The sequence below is a fragment of the Notamacropus eugenii genome, chromosome 2, assembly GCF_028372415.1.
Source record: "Notamacropus eugenii isolate mMacEug1 chromosome 2, mMacEug1.pri_v2, whole genome shotgun sequence".
Taxonomy (NCBI): domain Eukaryota; kingdom Metazoa; phylum Chordata; class Mammalia; order Diprotodontia; family Macropodidae; genus Notamacropus; species Notamacropus eugenii.
This window is the reverse complement of record NC_092873.1, coordinates 218295499-218315007: the sequence shown is the minus strand read 5'-3', so window position 1 is coordinate 218315007 and position 19509 is coordinate 218295499. Positions and strand designations below refer to the sequence as shown.

General features: G+C 38.6%; 2 protein-coding genes across 6 annotated transcripts in view; both read left to right on the top strand.

Moving 5' to 3' along the window:
• The window catches only part of LOC140526819 (vascular non-inflammatory molecule 3-like), a 37357-nt gene extending 30440 nt beyond the window's left edge, over positions 1 to 6917 (top strand). For all 3 annotated transcript variants that reach the window (XM_072643363.1, XM_072643362.1, XM_072643361.1), the window contains exons 5-8: positions 72 to 363; positions 1943 to 2316; positions 4100 to 4273; positions 6533 to 6917. In XM_072643363.1, the coding sequence (XP_072499464.1) occupies positions 72 to 363; positions 1943 to 2316; positions 4100 to 4273; positions 6533 to 6655 (963 nt within the window). In that variant the 3' untranslated portion in view covers positions 6656 to 6917. The remainder of the gene's footprint in view (positions 1 to 71; positions 364 to 1942; positions 2317 to 4099; positions 4274 to 6532) is intronic.
• A 2901-nt stretch (positions 6918 to 9818) lies between these two features.
• The window catches only part of LOC140526818 (pantetheinase-like), a 29627-nt gene continuing 19936 nt past the window's right edge, over positions 9819 to 19509 (top strand). Inside the window, exon 1 of one of the 3 annotated variants that reach the window (XM_072643360.1) lies at positions 9819 to 9960. The gene's annotated coding sequence lies outside the window, so the exon portion shown is untranslated. Of the gene's footprint in view, positions 9966 to 19509 lie in introns of all 3 variants that reach the window. The other 2 variants (XM_072643359.1, XM_072643358.1) reach the window with 2 other exon arrangements.

The window sequence follows — 19509 nt, the reverse complement described above, 5'->3', positions numbered from 1 at the left end:
CTTATGATACTAAACACATACATGTTTGGGAGATTATTTCTAATTGTCTTTTCTCTCCCTTTCATTAATAGTACAATCTTTTTAAACCTGAAGTGCAGTACAACTTCCCTAAAGTCCCACCACATGTGACCTTTGATACACCCTTTGGAAAGTTTGGCATTTTCACTTGCTTCGACATATTGTTTTATGATCCTGCTGTAGTCTTGGTGGATAAATTCCAAGTGGACAGCATACTGTTCCCCACAGCCTGGATGAACACTCTACCCCTCTTGTCTGCTGTTCCATTCCATTCTTCCTGGGCTAGGGGCATGGGAGTCAATGTCCTTGCAGCAAATCTTCATAACACCAGCTCGCACATGACAGGTAATTTAAGATCTTTTTTATTTCATTCCATAATATTCAATCATTAACTTTTCAGACTTGTTAACTCTACTTATTACAGCATTTATGCTTTGTAATAATTTGTGCTTAAGCAATGAAGGATTCCTCCATCAGATGAGGGAATTTAAAGTCATAGAAATTAAACAATTTGTTCAAAGCTATAGAATAACTAATATTATTTTCATGCTAGATTATTTTCCAATCTTTTGTTTAAATTTTTTTATTAAACTACGTTATAATTTGAATAACCAGCAAGTTATCAAGATGGTGAATAATATCTGTGTATAATGAATTCAACGTACTTAGATAGAGAAGGTTCTGGGTGGGAATGAGTCCCAACTCTACCATTAACTATTTATGTAACCTTGGGAAGGTAACTATTAAGCCATCTTTAAAATGAGGAGAATAATACTTGTGCTATTTCCTATCCCAAGGTTGTTCCATGGATTCCATGAGAAATGTTCTAGTGCTTAGTAATCATAAAGTGCTATATAAAGAGAAGAACTCAGACTTCTTTTTATATTATTTCGATTCTTCAGGGATTTGTGGCTTTGTCAATGTTATTACTCCTTTTACTAATGTAAATGCATATTCTAATTCTGGTACCTTCCATATGCATAGTTCCTATGAGAATGTGAGTTCTTTGAGAGCATGGAATTATACATTTCTATTTTCTGTTTCTCTTTTCCAGCGCTTAGTATATTGCTTTGTACATAGTAAGAGCTTAATAAATGTTTCATTCATTCATTTACCCATCCATTCATGCATGAGCAGTTTCAGTTGAAAAATATATTACCTTAGAACTAAACTTCTGGAGTAGAGGCACTCTTTATTTAGCCAGATGGGCCCTTGGATAACAGATGTGCCATAAGATGACTATTGTAAACTAGGATTTTCTCTGAAGTCCTTATATTGACCCTGTTTCTTTGTCCTGTTCCTAATAGCTCACAATTCTACAGTGCTTTAAAATGTGCAAAACACTTTCCGTACTGCTGTGTGACCTTGGCCAGTCAATTAATCCTTATGTGCTTTAATCATTTCTTTAGAATTTCTCTATTTAGTTACAGGTTGTATTGCACACTGGCAAAGAGTTCTCACTCTGGGAAGTCCACTCATTGGTATCACAAATTCTTCATAAATTTCTATATTCCTATCAAATCAAATACGAGAATGCGATTCAAGCACTATGCTAACTTCAGAGAGTTACACAAATATCAGCTGTCGTCAGTGGTAGTAGTAAGTAGGAACACGTGATAATATGATTGATAGAAATAGTATCCCCATTTTATAGAGGAAGAAATCTAACACTCAGATTAAGTGATTTGCTTAGGGCAACCCAGCTGATGTTCAGTACCAGACCTCACACCCTCTTCTGACCATAAGTCCAGTACTCTTTTCATGAAGAATTTTTAATGATGTAATAATTTTAGATTTTATTCCTTAAGTTCCACTGGGAGACACTTAGTACTCTGAATTTGTGGCAACTTTAAAAATAAATAAACCCAAGGATGAAACCAAGTTTTGTTTTGTTTTTAATAAAAATGTGTCTTGTTATCCTAAGGGAGTGGAATCTATGCACCAGAGGCAGTTAAAGTTTATTACTATGACATGGAAACAGAAAGTGGTCAGCTGTTGCTAGCAAAACTGAAGTCACGGCCCCGAATTTCTCCCAACTACGCTGCAGTGATAGATTGGAGTGCCTACGCCAAAAGTGCCAAGCCATTCACATCTGATCAGCCAAACTTCCCTGGAATTGTCTTTTTTGATGAGTTTACCTTCACTGAACTTACTAAAGATGTAGGAAATTACACTGTTTGCCAGAAGGACCTCTGCTGTCACTTGGGCTACAAGATGTCTGAGAAAAGAACTGATGAAGTCTACGTACTAGGGGCTTTTGATGGCCTTCACACTTTTGATGGGGAATATTATTTCCAGGTAATATTGCTTTTAAAAACATCCACAGAGGATTTTGTTTTGGCTAGATTCTATAAATCATATCACACATTGTTAAAAGTGTGCTAGATTTAATTGACTAGTAATTTTATTTTTATTTATCTGAATTTAATTTAATTTTTTATTCTGAATTTACTGAACAAAAAAAGAAAATTTCTACACGCAAAATAGAAGATAAAAAGAGAACTGTATATGAAAGTTTTTTTTTATTGACATTTTGCTTTTCTTTTTAAGTGAATCTAATAAATTCAGCATATAAGTCCCAAAACTGTCCTGCTTACCTGCTTTCTTCTGAAATGCCTTTTATTCTCTTCTGCTCATTTAAAAAACTTTTCAATGATTCCCTTTTATTTCCTTTTCTTCTTCTTCTTTTTTTTTATTTTGGGCAACATTATTGAAAGCTTCTTTCCCAACCCCCCTCTCATCCCCAAGGAAAGAAAGAAAAATATCAGTGTACCAAATATGCATAGTAAGGCAAAACAGATCCATACATTTGCTGTGTCCAGATATGTGTCTCATTTTGCACCTCGATTCCCCCATCCTTCTCTCAGGATGTGGATAACATGCTTCATAACTGGTCTTTTGGAATCATTATGGGTCATTTGAATGATCAGAGTTCTTAAGTTTTGCAAAGTTGATTGCAGTATTGTTGTTAGAGGATAAATTCTTGGCCAAGTTCTCCTCACTTTACTGTGTAGAAGTTCATTCATATCTTCCCAGTTTTCTCTGAAACAATTCCTTTCATTATTTCTTATGGCATATATTATTCTATTATATTTATGTATCATACTTTGTTCAGCCATTCCCCAATTTTCTCCTTTTGTTTGTAGTTTTTTTTTTTTAACAACAGAGCTGTTATAAATATTTTTGTACATAAGGGATCCTTTCCCTTTTTCTTTGATCTCTTTGGGGCATGGGACTGGTAATGATATCGCTGGGTCAAAGAGTATGGGTAATTTAGTGATTTTGGGGGCTGAGCTCCAAATAGCTTTCCAAAATCAATCAATTTACAGCTCCAATATATCTGTCTTCCTGTACTGCATCCCATGATTCTCTGTCTCTCTCTGTCTCTCTCTGTCTCTGTCTCTGTCTCTCTCTCTCTCTGTCTCTGTCTCTCTCTCTCTCTCTCTTCCTCTTTCTCTCTCTCTCTCTCTCTTCCTCTTTCTCTCTCTCTCTCTCTCTGTCCCCTTCCTTTCCCCCTGCTAACTTATAAGTGTGAGGTGAAGCCTTGCAATTGTTTAGTCTACCTTTTTCTAATTATTAATTATTTGGGACATTTTTGTATGCATGTTGATATCTTGGATATTTTCCTTTGAAAGCAGCCTTTGACCATTTATAGAGTGGAGACTGGTTGTCATTCATATATATTTAAATCAGTTACTTATTTATCTTGAATAGGAGATCTTCATAAAAAACTACAAGGATCTCCCCTACCCCAATTATGGTTTTTCTTTTAATTTAAAATGCATTGGTTTTGTTTGTGCAAAACCTTTTCAACTTTATGTAATCATAATTGTCCATTTGTTTTCTATACTCCTTTCTATCCCTTGTCTAGTCATAAACTCTTCCTATCCATAGCCAAGGAAGATACTTTCTTCTTTGCTTCTCTAATTTGTTTATAATATGACCTTTCATATCTAGATAAAACCCTTGACTTTTAAAACCTCAACATCTTTCTATGTTAGTACCATTCTGCTGCGGGAAAAAAAAAATCTTTCTTTTCATTTTCATATCTTTTCCTAATGGTTTTATCTTTTCCACCCAGATATGCACATTATTGAAGTGCCAAACAACTGACTTAAAAACATGTGGTACACCAATTGCATCAGCGTTTACCAAATTTCAAGCCTTCTCCCTTAGTGGCACGTTTACTACCAGATATGTCTTCCCACAGGTAGTGCTAAGTGGGACTCAACTTGCATCTGAGCAACACTATGAGGTAGGATGGTGGTTTGGATCGTTCTGAATAATAACATTTGTCATCTGTACTGTGCTTTAAAGTGTGCAAAGCATTCTATGTACCTTTTTTCAGTAAAACCTCATAATAACTCTGTATGGTAAGCTCTACAGGTATTACTTAACAGGTAAGGAAACTGAGGTTTATTAAGGTTAGGCAACTTGCCCATGGTCAAGTAGCTCTTTAGTACCAAAAGCAGAATCAAGACCCATGTCTTCCTGAATTTAGGTCCAACACTCCATCCACTATGTCATGTTGCCTTCAAGAAGGTTGATGTGTTTCTTTAAACAGGATGGAAACAGGATAGGATTGGTGTAGAGAAGGAAACATGATTCCAAGTTGTTCAAGCATCATTTTGCTTTCATTTAGTACCTCATACTTTTGGAGGCATGATTCTTGTAGTCAAAACAGAACACTGAAACCATCTTCATTGGTAGTATGAGGTAGCCAAGGTCCTGGTTAGTTTCTGGTGAGATATACAGAATTTGCAGACTTGGTGGATGGAGGGCAAGAAGGAGAGAAATCTCAGAAATTCTTTAGTACTACCCTTTCATTTCACACATTTGGAAATTGAATTGACCATAAGGGGTACAGACCTAGTTGTGGTAGAACCAGAATTGGCATTCAGGTTTCTTGTATCTGCCCAGGCCAATGGTCTTCCTCCTATATCATTACTCCTCCATATCATAGTTCTGTGGCTGTCAGCAGTTATAGACTCATGAAAGCTGTGATAAGGTACAGAACTTATTATGATAAACTGAGTCGGCTAGGTGGCACAGTGGATAGAGAGCTGGGTCTGGAGTCAGGAAGACCTGAGTTTAAATTTAGCCTCAGATACTTACCACCTGTAGGTCCCAGGGCGAGTCACTTAAGCTCCATTTGCCTTATTTTACTCAACTATAAAATGGGGATAATAACAGTATCTATCTTGCAGGGTCTTTGTGAGGATCAAATGAGATATTTGTAAAAGTTTTTCACATAGTGACTGGCATATAGTAGTCACTATATAAATACCTCCCCCTCTTCTTCCCCTTAGATTCTCTATTAATAAAATGCTATTAAGCAAAGCAGAAGGAATAAAGTCTAACAAATTCATCCTACAGTGATATCATTGATATACAGGTCAACCATAGGGGATGTAGGAGGAATGATAGAAGATAGAAGTAGTGTGGAAAGTGATGCTTTTTTAAATCTTGCGTGTGGAGGGGCTACCTGAATATCCAACCATTTTCCAAGACTTCACATTTCTAACTCCATTTCCCTTACTTCTGTCCTCTTCTTGCCACTCATATGACTACTACCTTAATTCAGGTCATCACCACTCTGTGGTGGGAGTGTTATGCTCCCACTCATGCAAGTTTAAGATAATTTTTCCTTTAAAGGTACTGAAACCATTTTTTCATGTTGATTGGCAAAGGTGAGGCTATTGCTAGTACAGACTAGTGACATCAATACAAAACAGTCATAAAGAACTCCAGGTATCTGATGTTTGGATCACAAGAGACAACTCAGAGGCAGGAGAGGTTGGCTTGTATGAATCAGCTTGGAGTGTCCTCAGTGCTTATCCTTGTTCATTATCCTTTTTCTGCTATGGTAAAGTAAATCACCTTTTGTTAACTATTAAATTACTTATGATCATCTCATTTCATTCTAATATCAAACATAAATTACTAGGCTAGAGGACTGATCTGAACCAGACCTAACCCAAAACACATAACTTGCCTGAACTATTTCAACAGGCTCCTAATTGATAATTTTGCTGCCAGTCTCTTCTGTCTCTAATCCATCCTCCACACAGGTACCAAAATAATCCTTCTGAAGCACAGGTTTGACCATGTTATTCCCTTCCTCAAGATCATAAGTGGCTCTTTATTATTTTTATGATGTAACTCAAGCTTCTTAGCTTGCCATTTAAAATCCTGTGTAATCTGGGTCCAGTATGCCTTTCCAGACTTATTTCCCCATCATGTACTCTCTCTTAGAGCCAAACTATCCTATTTACAATTCTGGGGATTTTTTCATTATTTATCTTTGCACAGGCTGGTTGCCCTATTTCAGAAATATGCTCCTTCCTCTCTACCCCTTAGTATCATTAACTTTGACTTCTTCACCTGGGTTTGAAAAAAAAGTAACACAAGACTGGAAATTGTGGTATATTTCTTCAGCTAGATAATTTCACTTTTAATTGGAAATTAAATCTTATGTCATAATGAACCCATTGTCTTTATTTTCTTCAATTAGGTATTGAGTGATGGTCGGCTGGAGAGCAGAAGTGATGTTCCATTGCCTATTTTAGTGATGGCGTTATGTGGGAGAGTATATGACAAGGACCCACCTCTCTCAGGACAGGGTGGTTATTCTTGATACATTACAAGAGGTAGTGTAGAAAGAATACAGAGCTAGGAAATGGCTTGGGTTCTAATTGCTTCTAATTCTAATTCGTTTCTAATCAGCTACCAACTTGGGCAAGTCACATGCACACAAATACGCATATGAATACAGATATGTATGTATACATATGTATTTCTTGGATCCATCTGGATATGGATTTCTTGTTGTTTGTGTGACAAGAACATTTCACTTTTCAAAGCAATTGAGATAAATAATAAAATATCTATTGATTAAACACTCAGCGAAATATCTTTTGATTTATAATTTATTAAACTCAGATGTCTGGGAATTCTAGAGTTGAACATATTAAATTAGAATTGAGATTCTATGGATAAGAATTCCTAGAAGAATTAATGAGTCAGCTAAAAAGTCATTTAAAAACTAAATGAGAGAAATGGAAGAAAAACATGAAAAACGAATTAAAAGCTTGGTTTTAAAATAGTGTAAAACCTTATTGAACGAAATTTACTGAAGAAAAGTACTTAGATATCAAGTTTCATGAAATCATAAAAGAAAGCTGCCTGGATATCTTAGGACCAAAGGGCAAAGTAGAAATGCAAAGAATCCACTAATCATCTCCTGAAAGAAACTCTGAAATGAAAACTCCTAGGAATATTATAGCTAAAATTGTTAAGGAAAAATATTTTAAGCAGCCAGAAAGAATTAAAGTACCACAGAGCCACAGTAGGATTACATAAGACTTAGCAACAAAACTAAGGAATGAAGAACTTAGAATATGATATTCCAAAGATAAAGAAACTGGGCTTATAACCAAGAATTACCTCCCTGTAGAACTGAGTATAATCCTGCAGGAGAATAAAATATATCTTTAATGAAATCAAGGACTTTCAAGCATTCCTGATGAAAAGATTAGAGTTAAGTAGAAAATTTGATGTATAAATCCAGGACTCAAGAGAAGCATAAAAATGTAAACACAAGTGGAAAACCATAAGTGACTAAAGAAGGTTAAACTGTTTACCTTCTAATATGGAGAGATGATGCATGTAACCACCTAAAACTTTATTACCACAAGGCATCTTAGAGGGATCTAATTAGACAGAGGGACTTAGGTATGATTCTATTATACTTGGATCATCTCAAAAGAAGAATGGAAAGGTATAGAAGAGGCATGTACTGAGAGAAGGGGAAAGGGAGAGGAATGATTACAAATACAAAATATATTCAACATATTTTGGAGAAGAGATAACATGGGGCAGTGGACTGAGACCTAGTCTTAGAATCAGGAAGAATCATAGAATTGTTGTCAGATTTGAGTCCAGATTCTGAACAATATAGACTGGGCAAGTCACTTAAGAGTAGGAAACAGTATAGAGATAATGGAGGAAAGAACGGACAAGAATGGATTTGAGAGAGAAAGGAGTGGTGGTCAGGGAAAGGCAATCTACAATGAAGAGTCAGAGTGATTCTGAGTGGAACCATACAGAAGTGAAATGTCATGTTCTTTTCAATAGTATAGGTAATATTGATTATTAATCCTTGAGGAAGAAATGAAAAGGGTAAGGATGTTGAATGTGTGAGGGGCAGAGCAGATTTCCAATCTCTTGTACTGGACCAAGCAGAACAATTCATCTTACTGGAATCTGATGGCAGCTAGCTGGCTTAAGACTGTTGGTCTTAAGAGTTGTGAAGACCTAAATTAAAATTTTGATTCGGATACTTTCCAGCTGTGTGACCCTTAGCAAGTCACTGAACCTCTCTCTCTCTCTCTGCCTCAGTTTTCTTATCTGTGAAATGGAGTTAATAATAGCACCTCCCTCTCAAAGTTATTGTGAGGATCAAATGAGAAACATTTGTAAAGAATTTTGCAAACTTTAAAACATTCTCCATCATTAATCTGTGTCTTCTACATGGCAGTTTTCCACATAGCCATAGTGTGATCCACATATGGCAGTTGTAAGAACTAGTGCCCTCAAAGTAGCTGATCATCAGACAGGAGCACTCAGAGTATTCTCTACAACAAGTTAAGATGACCCCAAAAGAATAAACTCATCTTTCCACGAAACGCTTAGGAAAACTAAAGAAAAAACCTGCTTCTTCTCTGTTTTCTTAGGGTTTAGAGACATTCTTCTTATGGTGGAGCATTTGGATGTCCCATTTCTTCCCTTTCTCCTTTTCCAACTCACAATCTAAAATAGTTTATCCACAGTTTCATCCCACTTTAATTCTTTAAAAATTTTTCTTCAGTTATGTCCAACTCTTTGTGACCTCATTTGACATTTTCTTGGCAAAGATATTGGAGTGATTGGCCATTTTCTTCTCCAGCTTATTTTTTAGAGATGAGGTAACTGAGGCAAACAGGATTCAATGAGTTGCCCAAAGTCACACAGCTGGTAAGTGTCTGAGGACAGATTTGAACTCTTGAAGATGATTCTTCCTGACTTCAGGTCCAGCACTCTATCCACTGATTAAAAAAAAAAATTAAGATAAAACTATTTTTTCACCTTCCCACCTTCCATTGCATTATAATAAAAAAGAAATTTCTCATAGCAAATATGCACAATCAAGGAAAATAAATTCCCTTCTTCAAAAATGTCTTATTCCAAACCCTAACCTTTTAAGTACTCAGACAACTGAGAGGCCAAACCAGAAGGTGGAAAAAAAAAAAAAAACTACTCCCCAAATTTAGTCCCAACTAAAGTTTAGGAGGTTACGATGTCAAGACTCAAGTCAGGAAGACGTTATTTCAAATCCCACCTCAGACATTTACTCCCAAAGTAAAGCTGGGTAATTCCCTTCATCTCTCTGGTGTTCGGTTACACAACATAGCCTCTAAGGTCCTTTCTAGATCTAATCCTATGACTCCACGTTCTTCACTTGGAAGACGGTAATGCTAACCCTGAGTGCCTCCTTCACAGGGCTGTTTTGGGAGAGGACATCTCAAACTTAAAATGCTCCCAGCATGAGCATCACTATTGGTACTTTAACTGGAGCTTGCCCCATTCCTTCGATCAAATTTTGCTCCCAGAGACTCAGGTGGGGGACCTCTTGCTCCCAGAGACTCAAAGGTGGGAGAAAGGGGCGGGGAATAGAGAGGAGTGTCAAGAGCTACATTCTGACTGGCTGGAACTGATGGCCATAGGCTGGGAGGAGCTGAGGGATAGAAGATCTCTCTGAAGACCATAGAGATTCCACGCGGACAGGATAGCCCACCTCCAACGTGCGCTGGCCCGCTCGCCTCGTGCCTCATTCTCTGTCCCGCTGGTGGTCAAGCTCAGGCTGTTGCTAGGCAACCAGATTTTCTTCAGGCCTGCTTCCTGGTAAGGTAAAGTAGTATTTCAGAAAATAAAAGGGTAATAGCACTCTCGGGTGTCACCGCCTCCCTCCTCTGCCATGTGTCAGAAATGACGCTTCCTCTCTTTTCTCACCTCGTCAGTTTGAAGCCTTTCCCTCCCTCAACACCCCTCTCCATGCCCCTCTCCCACTGCCCCACCCTTCTTCCTATCTTCCACCCCCCCCATTTATAACTCCCTTTCCCCACTTTCTCAACCTCTAAATTCCATTATTGTATGCCCACATCTGTTAGTTATCCATAAGTCAAGAATCATTTCCCATCTTGCTTTCACTCGGGGGAAAAAAAAAGGAAAAAAAACTTTGGCCAATATTCGTCCTCAAGCAAAACACATAATCGTACTGGACTTATACAAAAAGTATGTTTTCAATTAATCCATCTCTGTTAAGAGATGAGGCCTCATCAGTCCTCGTCTTGAAATGTTTGTCCTTAGCAGGTGGTTATATAAATTGTTCTGGTTCTGCGCATTTCCCTCCTCATCAATTCATGCAAGTCTTCTCAAATTTCTCTCAGACCATCCCCTTTCTCATCAGTTATGACAAATTACATTCCTATAACATCCTCTGTTCAGCCACTTTCCAATTGGCAGAAACTTCCTTAGTGTCTCACCCTTTGCAACTACAAAAAAGAGCTCCTATGATTGTTTCTGTACATGCAGTCTTTAGTAGATTCTTGTTGACAGAATTTTTGACTGAATGACTTCCCAAGTCTAGTTCAAACTTATATGCCTTCCTGATGAACAGCCCCACGAATCTCTCTGTAGTTATGAAAATGCCAACTTTATCATCTTAAAGCAGGAGTGAACACTGTATGAACAACAAAAATAACAGACAAGAGGCATTAGAATTAGAGAGGTTGGGGAAGGATTCTTGTAGAAGATGGGATTTTAATTGGAACTTAAAGGAAGCCAGAGAGGTAGATGGAGATAAGGAGGGAGAGCATTCCAGGCATAGAGGATTGCCAAAGAAAATGCTCAGAAAGGAGAGATGGAGTGCATTGTTCCTAGACTAGCCAGAAAGGCAGTTTCACTAGATCAGAGAATACTTGGTGGGGAGTTAGATCTAAGAAAATTGGAAGGTAGGAGAGGGCTAGGTTATTAAGGATTTTAATAACAGAGGATTGTTTTTAATCATGGAGGAAGCCACAGAAATTTACTTAGGGGGAGGGGTGCAGGTGATGTGGGGAGGAATAACATGGCCAGACCTGGAATTGAGAAAATCACTAATGAAAAATGGATCAGATTGGGGAGAGACTTGAGGCAGGCCAACCCACCATCAGTTGCAATAGCTCAGACATGAGGTAATGAGGACCTGCATAGAGGAGACAGCGGGTGTATTCCAGAGATGTTGTAAAGGTGAAATTGACAGGCCTTGGTAACAGTTTGGATATGGAGGGTGAGAGAGAGTGAGAATCCAGTCAGTGAGTAGGTTGAGGAATTGAGTGGCTAGGTGTTTGAGGTGGGTTTATAAAGAGTATATAGTCTAATGAGTGAGAATGGGGAAGGCAGGGATACAGGGTATGGAGCAGAACTGGAGAATCCATTCTAGGCAAAGGCACATTAAGGACATTATCTGAATGTGGGATGGGGACTAGTAGAGTACATGAAGGGGAGCACTATTTGGTAAGTAAAAAACAATAAGTTAGAACTGAGTTGTGGAAGCTCTTAAATAAAATAATTAGTTTATCCCAGTTTCTACATTTTTGTGAAACTTAATGGTTGTTGTCCTTCATCTTCCAAGAGGACCAAAATGACAGAGTGTAAAGTGACATTTCAGTGTGTCCAACTGTGGCTGATCAGACCAATATGAGCTCGGGAATGCTCTACCACAGTTTGGGCACAGATAGTTCATATCTGTGTATCATATGATCTGGTAGATCATATTGGGATGGATATCCCAAATTTGCGCATCCTACGTTTACTTTGTGTTATTTCACTTCTGCTTTGCTCAAAGAGCATAGTACCTTTTCTTATGTGGCACGCAATGCTGAGCAGTCCTATGCCAGTGTCTCCCATGTTGCACAGTCAAATCCAAAGTTCTTGAGAGAGACCTTGAGAGTATCCTTGTATGGTTTCTTCTGGCCACGATGTGATCCCCTGCCCCATACAAGTTCTCCGTAAAATAGTCTTTTTGGCAAGCACGCATTTTGCATTCAAACAACATGACCAGCCCATTGGAGTTGCTCTCTCTGAAGAATAGTTTGAATACTTGGCAGTTCAGCTCAAGTAAGGACTTCAGTGTCTAGTACTTTATCATGCCAGGTGATCCACAGAATCTTCCTCAGACAGTTCAAATGGAAGCAGTTCAGTTTCCTAGCATGGTGCTGGTAGACTGTACATGTTTCACAAACATATAACAAGGAGGTCAGCACAATGGCTCTGTAGACCTTCAGTTTGGTAGTCAGTCGAATACCTCTTCTCTCCCAAACCTTTCTTCAGAGCCTCCCAAACAATGAGCTAATTCTGGCAATGTGTGCATCAACCTCATTGTCAACGTGTACATACCTGGAAAGTGCACTACCAAGGTAAGTGAACTTATCCACAGCATTCAAAACTTCTCCATTTGTTGTAGCCAATAGTTCCACGTGTGGATAGTGTGGTGGTGGCTGATGGAGCACCTGTGTTTTTTTGGTGTTAATTAGTAGGCCAAAATTGGCACAGGCAGCCCAGGATTGACCCACACTTTGTTGCATCTCAGCTTCAGAGGCTGCATTGAGTGCACAATCATCTGCAAACAGAAAATCATGCACCAACACTCCCTCCACTTTGGACTTGACTTGTAACCTTTTCAAATTGAAGAACTTACCATCAGTACAGTAGTTAACCTTGATACCATGTTCATCCTCATTGAAAGCATTTGTCAACATGGCCGAAAACATCATGCTAAAAAACATGGGAGCAAGCACACAGTTCTATTTCACTCTTTTGGTGATTGGGAAGGCACAAGAGCTTTGTCCATTTTCCAGAACCTGGGCAAACATGCCATCATGAAATTGATGTACAATAATGATGAACTTCTCTGGGCAACCAAATTTTGACTTAATTTTTCATAAGCCTTCACAACTAACAGTGCCAAAGGCCTTAGTCAAATACAGAAACGTTGTGTACAGACTTCTGTTCTGCTCCTGGCATATCTCCTGGAGTTGTCAGGCAGCAAACACCGTATTGACTGTTCCTCAACCCTTTCTGAAGCCATATTGGCTCTCAGGTAGATGATTATCTTCCAGGTGAAGGATCAGCCTATTAAGGAGGACTCTAGAAAAAAATCTTGCCAGCAATGACTAAGAGAGAGAGTCCCCTGTGATTGTCACAGGACAATCTATTCCCTTTACCTTTATAGAGATGGATAATGGAGGCATCCTTGAACTCCTGGGGGATAACCTCCTCTGGGCATATAACCTGGAAAATTTCAGTCAGCTTTTGTATGAGCAATGGTCCTCCTACCTTGTAAATCTCAGCTGAAATAGAATCAGCACCAGGTGCTTTGCCACATGAAAGGAGCCTAATGGCTCTCAAAACCTATTCTTCAGTTGGAAGTTCAGCTAAGGAGGAATTGACTTCAACCTGAGTTAAATAGTCCATGGCCTCAGTATTGATTGATGATGGTCTGTTGAGAACACTGTGGAAGTGTTCAGCCCATCCCTCTAGGATCATGTCCTTATCACTAATCAATGTGGCTCCATCACCACTGAGTAGTTGTGATGCACCATAGGTTTTTGGTCCATAAATAGCTTTCAGGGAATCATAAAAGTGCTTTGAATTGTTACTGTCAGCATAAAACTGAATTTCATCTGCTTTCTTCCTGAGTCAGGAATCCTGCATCTCTCTAAGCTTTGTTTGTACTTTGCTTTTGATGGCATTAAATTCTGCTTTCTTAGGGGTAGATGATCTGTCCTGCTGATGAATCCTGTGGAGTTCTCATTTTTCATTTACCAGTTTCTGAATTTCCGCATCATTTTCATCAAACCAGTCTTGATGTTTGTGGGTATTCTGATTCAGATGAGCAAATGCAGTGCTGTAGACCAAATCTCTGAGAGCTGCCCACTCCTTACCTGTTCTGCCTAATTCTCACCTGTGACTCCCAAGAAGCTACAGCATGTGCAGTGGCCACACCCCAGTAAACCATTTCAGCAGATGGGCCAAACCAGGTTGAGGGTAACCAAGGGTTCTCAAACCCAGTGGTGAGGTGTCTACCCCAAGCATGTGAAGACTTTATCTGGTGGAATGGGCAGATGAGAACAATTTATTCCAATGACCATGAAGGCAGATGAAGCAGGCGACGTGGAGTGCTTAGAGCTTGGTTAGACACCAAAAACGCCAAGGTCATCCACTGCATTCTGAGTGATTGCCAGTCGTCTTAGCTCTGTCCTGCCATTGGACTATCATAACTCAGGAGGAGAGAGTGAGTCTGACAACTTCATGCAACTCTGCCTCACTTAAATCCAATTTACACATGAATCAAAAGACATCACCCATATCATTTCACTATTATGCCTCAAAGTTCTGTGACAACAGGCAAGTGATGAAGCAGCAGGTGTGGATACACTGGGAGCTGTAGTCACGACCCTGCACACAGGGGGCCCAGGCCATAGGGTCGTTTCTCACTGGAAGCAGTAGAGGAACTCGGCAGCCCCCTGGGTGTCTGAGCAACCTTTTGAGGATCACACTGCTCACCTCCTGGTGTGAGGAAGGGGGCTAGAAAAGGTATCCTAAACATTGCCTGCTTACCCAACCCTTGCCTGATTACCACGGCAGGTGGGCAATTCCACTATGTGGTCGAAACACAAAAAAATATACGAAAACATCTGCAAAGATGATTCCACTCACCATAGACACATGGAACATGCGCATGCTAATAGACAACACAAAATCCAGTAGACCTGAAAGAAGAATTATTCTTATTGCAAGAGCACTCAACAAGTATCGCATCCAAATAGCAGCCCTGAGTGAGACAAGGTTGGCAAAAGAAGGCCAGCTTACTGAAGTTGGAACTGAATATACATTTCTCTGCAGTGGGCTCAGTGAAGGGGAATGCTGTGAAGCTGGCGTAGGTTTTGCAATCAGAACTAATCTAATCTGCAAGCTGGTATGTCTGCCAAAAGGAGTAAATGACAGGCTCATGACAAAACGATTGCCACTCATAGGAAAATGCCACCATCATCAGTGCCTATGCTCCCACCATGACAAAGCCTGATGAAGTCAAAGACAAATTTTATGAAGTCCTAGAGACCCTTTTCATCAATGTGCCAAAAGAGGACACACTTATGATACTGGATGACTTTAATGCTAGAGTAGACTCAGACTACCAGACTTGACAGGGAGTCCTAGGGAGGAAAGGAGTTGGAAACAGCAACAGCAATGGCCATTTACTGCTGAAGACTTGTGTATCATATGATCTTCTCATCACCAACACTGTCTTCCATTTACCTAAATACAATAAAACTTCATGGATGCACTCTCGTAGCAAACACTGGCATCTAATGGATTATGTGATCGTAAGTAGAAGAGACAGACAAGATGTGACAGTGACAAAGGCAATGTGTGGTGCAGAGTGCTGGACTGATCATAGACTTATCCTTTGTAAGCTAAATATTTGCATTTATCAAAAGCTCCACCCCCAAGGCAAAATGAGTACCAGAAGAATTAATGTCAATAAATTAGAGCTCTTCTCTGAGCGTGAATAATTTGTGAAACTTAATAAAAATATTCTAAACTGTACAGTCACTAAAACTAGCAAAAAAATTAGCAACAATTCATATGTGTTTATCTGTTTTGACCTCTCCATCATTTTCTGTAGAGTTGGTCCCATTCTTACCAATATCTAACTCCCCTTTGGGTAGCTTTTTTCCTTTCTTTGCGAGTATCTTTTTCGGTTTTATGTTCTGGCTTCAGAGGTTTAGCAGATAAGGCTACTAGAATATTCAGTGGTTCAAGCTTAACTCTAGTCTTATCCATTCCTTTTAGCTTTTCTTTTGGGCCTAGAGATGGGGTATTTTATTTGGTAGCTAGTTGGAAGTCCCTGAAGGTTTTTCAATAGTGATGTGATCAAGTTGGCCTAGAGAGATTATTTGAGTATCAGTGCTAAAGAGAAAAGGGTAAACCTAGAGGAGGGAAACATAATTTGTAGGCTATTTCTACTAATGAGTTTTTATAGTCTAAAAAGATACAGGATTGATTGCTATGAAAGTAAAAATTAGGGTAAGGATAAGGGCATGAACTAGGATGGCATGCACCAGGAGCAAAAAAGAGGAAATAAAAGCTAGAGAAATTTTGTAGAACATCAAGACAGAACAAACTAGATAACTTGTGTTTCTATTAACAGAAATGGGGAAGTTTTCAGGAGGAATGAATTCAGTTTTGAACATGGATTGCTGTCCATAATAATTTGGGGTAGAACTCAGATGGTGAAATAGAGGCAGCAACATAGGCAGACTTTCCCAGTATTCCTTTCCAAACGGTATTAGAATAATGTCTCAGATTAGATTCTGGAGCAGCAGAACCAACAAAAGGTCAGGTGAAGACACATTTCCAGAACAAGACAACTTAGCAGGTCAGCAGGGGAGGTCTGTGACACTGGACTGGGAGCTGGTCTGGAGAGCACACAGCAGTGACCCCAGGGGTGAGCCTTGGAGGCCACTATGACAGCAGCAGCAGCAGCTTTGGGAGTTCTCAGTCCAGAGGTGGTAAGGGGATTCGACAACTGGTCAGAAAGAGAATATAGGGGAACCTGAGCTGGCACTGGGTGCAGAACTGGGTACTGTTTGGTAACTCTGTTGCCCATATATAGTTCTGAGTCATAGTTCCAGGGCAGAGAGGAGCACTAGTGCTTATAGATACAGGAGAGAAGGGACCTTGGTCATACAGGAGTGCTAGCCCTTATGGCCATAGGGGAGCAGGGGCCCTTCCTGGGTAAAGACCAGAGCATAGACCAGGAGAACAGTGGATACACTTCTTTCAGGATCACACAACCTTAGAAGCATCAACATTTTGCAGAACCCCCAGAACTAGTTCTGAAAACAGAAGACAAAATAGCCTGAAGCGTGGGACAGTGCCTCCCTACCACAAGGTGAGCAAATTTAAGCCAGTAATGGGGAACCAGTGTCCTTGAGGCTACATGTGGCTCTCTAAGTCCTCAAGTGTAGCTCTTTGACTAAATAAAGGGCCTCACCTGAGGACATAGAGGGCCTCATGTGGCCCAGAGGCCTCAGGTTTCCTATCTCTGCTTTAAATTTTTCTAAATTAATTTTAAATTTAAATACAAAATGAGAAAAAACTCTACATTTCCATGTACACAAAGAGAGCAGAATACAAATAGAGGGTTCAATCTAAAACCATAAATTTCCATTTCAGACTATTTACTTTTTAATTTTTTTTTTTGGAAAAGCTATGTAATAAATACTGCACACTGTTTTCAAAGCTACCTGCCTTTTTTGTGCTTCCTTCTAAGTTTTCTTTTGTTTTCTGCTATGCACTTTTAATTTTTTTCACCCTCCCTCCCCACCCAGCCCTAGAGAAGGCTACAATTAAACATGAATACACATACACACACATACACATGATCTGTGTGTATGTGTGTGTGTGTGAGTGTGTATAAAACCATACTGTACATACTAATAATTATTAGTTCTTTCTCTGGAGGTGGATAGAAAATTCCTTTATAGGTCCAAGTCTTTCCATGATTTTTTAAAACCAACCAAAGCCTAACCTTAACATAAAGTTTAAAGTCAAGAAATAGATTGGAAAATTGAGCAAAGTACAAAAACATAACTTGACCATAAAAAGTAACTATGGTGACAGGGAAGAACAAGACACAAACACAGAAGACAACAACATGAAAACAGCCATAAGCAAAGTCTCAAAGAAAAGTGCAAATTGGACAGAAGTCCAACAAGAATTCCCCAAAGCATTAAAGAGATAAAAGTGGTAGAGGAAAAATTGGGAAGAGAGATGAGAGTAATGCAGTTATGAAAAGAGAATTAACAGTTTAAAGAAGTATAAAAAATACTGAATAACATAACACCTTAAAAAACAGAATTAACCAAATGGTAAAAGACACAAAACTTTACTAAGAAGAGAACTCCTTGAAAAGCAGAATTGGCCAAATGGAAAAAGAGGCACAAAAGCTCACTGAAGTAAATAAAACCTTAAAAGTGAGAATTGGGCAAGTGGAAGGTATTGATTCCATGAGACATCAAAAACCAATAAAATAAAGTTTAAAGAATGAAAAAGAAATTGAACAAAATGTGAAATATCTCATTGGAAAAAGAACTGACTTGGAAAATGGATCAGGGAAAGATAATTTAAGAATTATTGGACTACCTAAAAACCATGATTGTAAAAAGTACCTAGATACTAAATTTCAAGAAACTGTCAAGGAAAACTGCCCTGACATTGAATCAGAGAGTAAAATAGAAATGGAAAGAATCCACCAATCACCTCCTTATCAAAATCCTAAAAAGAAAACTCACATGAATATTATAGCCAAATTCCAGCACTCCCAGGACAGGTGAAAATACTGCAAACAGCAAGAAAGAAACAATTTAGATATTGTGAAGTCACAGTGAGGATCATACAAGATTTAATAGTTTCCATATTAAAAAAAAGCAGATGGCTTGGAATATGATATTTTAGAAGGCAAAGGAGATAGGATTACAACCAAGAATAACATACCCAGCAAAATTGAATGTAATCCTTCTAGAGGAAATGAAAAGAATATTTAATGAAACAGAGGTCTTTCAGGCATTCATGATAAAAAGACCAGAACTGAAAAGAAAATTTGACATTCTAACATAAGACTCAAGAGAAGAATAAAAAGATAAACATGAAAGAGAAATCAAAAGGGACTCAATAAGGCTAAAATGTTTATATTCATATATGAAAAGATGATACATGTAATTCCTAAGAACTTTATCATCATTAGGACATTTTGAAATCTACACAGAGGGCATGGGACAATCTAAAAAAAATGAAGGGATGAGAAAGAGTTAGGCACTGGGAGAATGGGGAAGGGAGAGAAAAAATGGGGAAAATTATCTCACATAAAAGACTTGTGCAAGGAAGAGTTTCTACAGTGGGAGGGAAAAATGGGGGGCAGGGATTGTGGACAATGCTTGAATCTTACTATCATTGGAATTGGTTCAAAGAGGTAAAAATACATATATATATATGTACGTATAGGTGTACATATACCTGTATGTACACACACACTCACTCAGTTGGTTATAGTAATCTATCTTACCCAACAGGGAAAAGGGGATAAACAAAAAGAGAAAAAATGATAAAAGAGAGAGCAAATTAAGAGAGGCAGTTATTGGAAGCAAAACAGACATTTGAGAAGGGACAGGGTTAAAAAGAAAGAGAGAAAGATAAACAAAGGAAAAGAGTTTGGAGGGAAATAGGTAGTTAGTAATCATAAACTGTGAATGTGAATGGGATGAACTCACCCATAAAACAGAAGAGTATAGAAGAATGGATTAGAAACCAGAATCCAACCTGTAAACAAAGATGTTTATAAAAGAT